Here is a 7,725-nt window from a genome sequence, read left to right on the forward strand (position 1 = left end):
CTAGCTACGATTTTAGCATCAAACTTCGTGGTTTCTTTAGCTAAAGAGTTGGCTACATATTATCTGTAGCTAACATAATTTATAAAATTTCTCAAAAATATTTGGTTTCCAATATAATTCATTACTAAATTTAATCATAATATAAGAAAATACATTAAATATAGAAAATAGATTATAATTATAAAGTCTAAATCCTCAAACATAGTTAGAAATAGTTAAACATTATCCAAGTCATAAACGAGTCAGATAGTTAAACAAAAGCCTAAACGAGAAACTAAAACATAACAAAAGTTCATACTTAAACTTACAATTTCTATTGAGGATCTTCCAAAATAAAGGTGCTTGTGTCTTAGATGTTATCTAGATCCATCTGCTCGCTGGTGCTAGGATGTGTGGATGGAGATGGGTCGGTGATGTCATTTGTAGCTGCTGCTTCAGTTAAATTTGTCTGAGTGTGGGGCTTCTAAGATGGATGAGGTGTCTGTTCAGCACCAAGTACCGAAGGCACTATGACCCCCTGAGCTTCAGACAAAGCGGTAATCTGCTGGCTAATAACTGTTACCACTTCAGTCAAATTGATAAGATCACGCTCGTAACGAGCTTGGCGAGGCAAAACGACAGTTGGTGGATCAGTGGAATCTTCATACTCCATTTGTGCAGAACCAAGTCCAAACAATTTCCCTTTGTGTGGCTTAACTATCTACTAAAACTTGTTCACCGAAAGTAAGCATAATAATTACAAATTAAAGAACTTATCTAAAGAATCACAAGTCAAATTGCTATAACTTACCGAATAAAAAGCTTCATCACGCATTAATGGTGTAATTGGTGTTTGTGTGTTGGGTCCTTGGCTGCCAACCTCATCATGACCAGTGTTGGTGAAAATTCCTTGCGAAATGACAATGGCCTCCACTTCTTCAACAATCATCTTTGCATGTTTGTCCACAAAAGTGCCGTCACCTTTCATGTGCGTCTTCTGCAATAGGTCTGTTATCACTGGCTCCTCACCCATCTCCATCATCTTTATACATCAGATACAAAAAAAAATGAAATAAGTCAAGAAGGAAATTAGAGAATAAGGAACTTAACCAAAGGACGTAAGGGAAACATAGAAAATTGATAAAGTCAATAAGATAATGAGGGATTCATCACTTGTACCATATCATATTTGATCTTGGCGTAAGATTTAGAACCATAAATGTGTTGATGTGGACCATCTCCACCCCGCTGGGATTTCCGATTCTTTGAGTTTGTAGCACTAACATGAACGGCATTCTCCGTATTCTAGTGACACCACATCAAGTTCCAGTTATCATCTGAGACAAAGTCGGGCTTTTTGTTGTGAGTCTTCCCCTTGCTGATGTTGTTTGAGATCATCCTACGGAGTTGCTTAGTCCAGAGAGTCTTCACCATGGTATGATGAGTTGGGTCCCAATAATATTTTTACTGAAAAGAGATTAAACAACACTTGAAAGTTAATGAACTTTTCCAATGCCAAAACAAATGCTTTATAAGGACAATGTAATATTATTTAAAGCTTACCACAAAATAAGACCACCATTTGTCTTGCTGCTCTTGTGGAACCTCACCAAGTTTCCACCATGGACCATCAAAATCACTAGTAAAAGCTCTTTTTATGTCATATTTAATCTTATTGTCGATGGTAATCATACCATGAAAGAATAATTTTTACATTGTTCTCTCTTACCAAAGTGCACCATTTATCTTGTCTGGATGAAGAGTAGGATGATTTCTTCGTGCAGGTGCCTGCAGTAACTCGTTGATGCTACGCAACGGAAATTGCTATGGTGCATTGGGCACACCAGCCCTGGGCCCTCTTCCAACAACACCTCTTGGGGGTAGATCACCTCGACGGGGTGTATACATACTACAATAATAGATAAACATATGACATTAGGGACATCTCATAAAGACAAACATAAACAACTATAATCGAACCAAGAACACTCAAAAGTTTTGATACCAACCCAGAAGAAACTTAAAATGAATACAAAACTATGAGAGCAAATTAAGACTTTGATACCACCGATAGTAGACTCAAAAACTAACAGAGATAGCAACTCAAAATTATATCTTTGAAACCAACATCAACGAATCCAAAGGAAAAATCAGAAAAAAAAATCATCATCAGCACTCAAATTTGATGAATTTATCAACAATCAAAGCTAGTTCCCTAAGTTTGACGAATTTAACGAAGATAATTGAAAGAAGAAAACCAAAGAGCATCATTTCATCCATAAAACTGCAGAGATTTAAAGAAGATATAAACCCTAAATCGACTTCATCAATGACCCAGAGTGGAATAGCTGATTTCACCAAGAAAACTCATTCGAGGGATTTTAAAGAAGAATCAAACCTTAGATATGTGAGTTGCTTTTTTTTTGCTGAAATTGAGAAAAAACGTAAAGGAAAGAGAGACTATGAGACTGAGGCATTATAGGCTTCTTTGCCGCGAACAAAGAGAAGGAAAATTTTAGCAAAAAATTGGGAGAAATTAAAAATTTTGGGCTAAAAATTAGGGGAAACTCAATATTTCGAGCATAAATTGGCGGCAACTGAATCTTTTGGCTACAGATTTTTCTGAATTTTCCAAAACTTTGGCGCTAACAAAGCTGTAGGTGTTAGCTTCTATCTTATTTTTTTTTTCGGCATCTTCTATCTCTTCTATCTGATTACATAATTAATGAAAAAAAAAACTTAGGAAATTTTGTCTTACAAATTTAGCAAAACTAAGGTAATATATTTATTTTAGGAGGGGCCTCTCTCTCTTCTCTCACTTCGATCTTTCAGAGAGAGAGAGCACCTTTCATCTTTTGTTTTCCGATCTGATATAGATCGGATTTAATTTCCGACTTCATCGGATCCTTTTGGTTGTGTATACTTCTGTTTGTCGGAATTAGGTTTTCCGTTTATCGGAATAAAATTTTCCGTTTTAAAACGGATTGGTTTTCGTTTGTTTTTCTTAGATTCCTCTATAGTTCTATCCAGATTTGGTTTAATGGTTAAATTTCATCTTCTTCATCTTTTAATTTCATCTGCTCATTTCGGCCGGGATATTATTTCCCTTAAGTCTCCCTTAGAAGAAGCCTTTTCATGGCGGAGGGTGACAGGTCATGAAGCTTGATGAATGGTGGCTAATTTGTGGAGAAGAAGGAATCTAACTGTGGCTATGCATATTCTGGAAATTATGGTGGTTCTTTGAGGAGTCTGGTTGGTACAATCATGGCGAGTAAGGCTTAACCGTGATCTTGGGTGTTGAAGCTTCGACGGCAAACCGCAACGGCGTATGGCAGTTTGAAGCGGCACAGCGGTGATGAGCAAAGACCTATCTTAGAGCAAGACACATGTATTTATTATTGTTATTGAGCTTACACGTGATCAACTACGTGTCTTTGTTGTATTTTGGGTCTCTTTGGGCTTAATTTATTATACTCGTCCTCTTATTGTACTTGAATGCCCTTTTGGGCCTCAGAGCCTTATAGGCCTAATGAAATGGATTGACGACAAAAAAAAAGGTAATAAATTTATTTTAAACACTAAAATTAATTAATTTAATAAAAAATGTCGCAAAGATACGATACTACTAGGAAACACAAAGTAACGTGTCATAAGCCTCTTGACAAAGCAGAGGAAAATATTTAAAACAGAGTCGACGCATCAACATAAAAGGAGGAAAATCCATAATCAAAACTAAATATCAAGTGAAGTTACATATTCCAAACTTAGTACGGTTCAGGTTTAATTAAACATTACTGGCGACAACAACATAAAGTCACTCAGACTCGGCATAAGAACCATCGGATGATGTATCATAGTGGTCTTCTATAATAGGCTTTTCAAATGTTGTTGGATCGTCCAACCCTATCTCCTCGTCCGTCTCAGCATCAACTGCATGTTCAGAACATATGTCGACAATGCTGGAAGGGTGTCTCCGCATACCTCTGATTGTTTGATCAAACTATGCACACCGAAAAACCATTGTTTTAAGACCGACAGCACCGTGATATTCAATCATGAATATCTCGTTTATAAGACCGTAGAACTCCGAATCTATTGCACCGCGAACACAAACTCCATAATTCATTGTTTTCTTATGATGTCCATGCTCGTGTGTGAAACTTGTACCCCCTTGAAAAAAACATGCGATTTATAATGCCGCTTTGGCCTCTGGACAAACTCAAGCAACCACAAAGGAGCACAATTACCATAATCACCATGTTCTAGATCATTTATCTGCAATTGATTTAAAATTGGTTAATTACATATAGTATATATCATGCAAAGTTTTTACTACAATATATTAGAACTTAAATCTTTGCACCAATAAACGAAATGGTTTTCTTTAGCCAATGTCAACTCCTCAAATGTAATTTCTGGTTGGTTCATATACATATATTCCTTGAACAACCTACATATAATATTATAAAAAATGATTAGCTGTTATTGCAGAATAACTAATATAATATGTGACCGTCACTATATATACCTCTCATATGGTTGATTAGCTGTAAATGCAGAATAACTAATATAATAAGTGACAGTCACTATATATACCTCTCATATGGTTCTATCTCTTCACAATTGAGCATAAGAAATGTATGTAAGATGTGGGCGTCTTGTTCTGTTAACCATGCTTCCTTGGATTTCCCACTTACCCTTCCATTAGGTTGTAACATATTAGGAACACATGGATAATTGTACATGAATTGAATTTCACCACTGGTTGTGCGATGATGATGTGAGTCTCGACCATCTGTTGCAAAATAGTAAGAAGAAAGAAGAAACTTTAAATTTAAAAATTCAGCTACAGATATTCTATCACTAAACTATTGCTATGTAGCTACGGATTGGTGAGGACATATATCTGTGGTAAGTTAACGACAAAATAGCTGTAGCCATCTGGTGCTAGCTAGAATTTTGTTGGCAACAGTGAATCCCTCTCTAAAGCGTAGCTACTGAACTATGGAACGGCTATGGACGTCATCCCTAGCTAGATTGCTACAGATCGCTACAGAATCACCACAGATTTGGCTACAAAATTCAAGTTTTCTGTTCTGTTGCCATCTTTCGCTATTGTCGTAGCTAATTGTCTTTGCTACAGAAATGTCTTAGCCAGTCGGTAGCTAGGTTCAACAATTCTTGTAGTGAAAATAATCAAAGAGGCTGTCTATCTCTATGACATTATCAACTTATGTACTGGTGAATATGAATTAGGAAAAGAGTATTTGGACAATAGCTTCCCTATCTACCATTTCCCTAAGCTTTAAAGCTCTGTCCATACAATCAACCAGAATTTCTCAGGTGACTTTACAAATTCTTCTCTTACAACTTTATAGTAAAACTATCTTGAAGCCCACATTTATTATTCCTGGGTTACTTCTCAAGTTTTCATGTTCATGTTCTTCTGGGTAAATGTGATTCTCCCTATGTTTTTCTCTTTGATTCTCCAATTAGCTATAGGTGGCTGCCCACTGTAATCCTACTGTTTTTATTCCTATTCCCTGGTGGTCATTGTTGTGGGTGTCAATCAGATCTCTAAACGAATCTGTTGGTGGCCGTTTCCTTACTATGTTCTCGGTGTCTTCGGGTCAGTTGTTTTTCTGTTAACTTTATTATTCTTCGTCCATTGTTTCTCTAATTTGACAGTTGTTCATATGCAAGAGTTGGTGTTATAATTTTTCGCTGAAGCGATGGGGCCTGTACATTTCATTGTAATCATAACTTTATTTTAAAGTCTTAGTCTGAGTGTTTGACAATGTCTTTTTAGGCTTTTATAATTGGTATGTATTTTGATTTTGATGTTGATTTGTTTGTAATGGATGAATTTTATAGTTTTGAATGACTTCAGACGTATTTGTTTTATTGACATAGGCAATGTAACTCAATTTAGGGAGATAAGGAATCAAGTTGGTGATTTCAAATGATGAATACAAACTTCACCATCTGTTTGTAGTAGTAACAGTTGTTGCATGTTGTGGTGAGGTCTTTTAGGTTGCATAGAATGGGTTTATTGGCTCGGAGTGTTGTGTTGTAACGTCTTTTCCTCACCACCTGTATTACATGCAATGCTCCTTTGTTAAATTTCCAACATTTTGCTGCTTTCCTTTTGTTCTGTGTCTACTCCAGTTTGTCCAAGTATAATTTTCCCTCCTCTACTGCTCCTCTGCATAACATGATAATACCATAGATATACATACCGCTTTCATATGAGCCTTCAGCTGCTGATTTTAGATGCTACAGTCCTGTTTTTGTGTTGTTGCGGTGGAAGTACTCTCTTTGATGAAGTGGGCCTGAGCATTTCTGTGTAGTAGGCATCTCTCCATTAATTTTTTTATATATTCAATGCTTGTAATGGATGCATTGTCAATGAGTTCAGATTCATGTTTTTGTAGACACGCTTGCCGTTGGCCTCCTTTGCTAGCTCTGAATATGCTTCCATGGTATTACGAACTAGTGTGCGTGAGAATTGGGAAACTCTTGAGATGATATCACCTAGGAGGTCATTTGAGAGTTTCTCAAAGAGTGAAAGTGGTGCATAGTTAGACATTTTTTTTTCTGTTGCTGTTTTTTGTTGTTTTGTTATTTTTGTGAATACCTATGGGGGTTTATATACTTGAGTTTTCTTATGGTTTTTTCTCATGTATTAATTATGTATTCATTGTGATTTATTACTCATAATGTTGGATAGTGGGCATTTATTTCCCCTAATTTAGTAGTGATGTTATAGTGGGAATCTTTTGCGGCGTTTGTAACTGCTATTCTGGATGACACATCGGAAGTATTTTATTTTTTCCCCAAGAATATGGACTATAGTTTCAGGACCTGTTTGCGTCTTAGTTTCGTGGTTTATCCCAGATATATGTTCTTTTAGTTGTGAAATATGTTATTTAAGTTGGATGACTATTATCGACTCCCTTCGGTGTTTTATGATGGTTTGAGTTTTTTTTGTGGTGGTAATATGTTCGACTAAATTGTTCACCACTTTATTTATAAACATTTGTGATTAATGTATTGTTTATTTTATTCAAGTTCATAATTTTACACCATATCTGAATGAATTTTTGAAGCCTTTCATGATTTGAAGCATCAAAGATATGAAAAAGGAACTGGTAGTTAGGCGTCGGTGTGGATATTTCAACTATAGCTCTACAGAGTCCTAATGCTAATAAACTTTCTCATTTGTTTGTAGTAGTAGCATTTGTTGCATCTGTTATCCATGTCGTTGAGGTGGCATTCTTGTGGTGGTTTGTTGTTTCTTATAGTATTGTGGTACGTCTTTTCCTTATGACGGGAATGCCTTGAAGAGATGTTTGAATACTTCTCCAGCATGGGTCTGCTCTTTTCTTTTCTTTTTCCTCTGTAGCTTGTCCATTTATGCTTTGCCTTCATCCATTTGACCCATGTATAACATCGGAATACCATATAGGTAAATACCATTCTCGTATGAACCGTCTTCTAATGTCTTCAAATGCTCCAGTTCAAGGGTCGTGTTGTTGTGTTGAAAGTACTCTAAGATGCCTTGGAAATAATGTGCTTCCATGTTTCCTCGTGAAAGGCATCTTCTTTGCATGAGTGCTTGGAAGTTGTTTATATATATATATATATATATTATTTTTTCTCTAGAGATGAAACAAACTAGTGTAAACAAATAAAAGGGGATAGATTCACCTGACTACGAGCTTAAGCTCTAATACCAGATGTACG

The 7,725-nt window shown here is 36.1% G+C and overlaps 1 protein-coding gene and 1 long non-coding RNA gene across 2 annotated transcripts; both read right to left on the bottom strand.

Moving 5' to 3' along the window:
* Positions 1–245: 245 nt before the first annotated feature.
* LOC112083560 lies at positions 246–1,015 on the bottom strand. Its single transcript, XM_024151846.1, has 2 exons — positions 791–1,015; positions 246–700 (listed from the first exon to the last, which is right to left on the bottom strand). The coding sequence occupies exons 1-2, from the start codon at positions 1,010–1,012 to the stop codon at positions 464–466; spliced, it is 459 nt and encodes a 152-aa protein (XP_024007614.1). The 5' UTR covers positions 1,013–1,015; the 3' UTR covers positions 246–463.
* Positions 1,016–1,164: 149 nt separating this feature from the next.
* LOC112083565 lies at positions 1,165–1,885 on the bottom strand. Its single transcript, XR_002897700.1, has 3 exons — positions 1,709–1,885; positions 1,543–1,618; positions 1,165–1,446 (listed from the first exon to the last, which is right to left on the bottom strand). It is a non-coding gene; the product is annotated as an uncharacterized LOC112083565 (long non-coding RNA).
* Between the last annotated feature and the right edge of the window lie 5,840 nt (positions 1,886–7,725).

This window comes from Eutrema salsugineum, unplaced genomic scaffold (assembly GCF_000478725.1).
Source record: "Eutrema salsugineum unplaced genomic scaffold, Eutsalg1_0 scaffold_6, whole genome shotgun sequence".
In the NCBI taxonomy this organism is placed as follows: domain Eukaryota; kingdom Viridiplantae; phylum Streptophyta; class Magnoliopsida; order Brassicales; family Brassicaceae; genus Eutrema; species Eutrema salsugineum.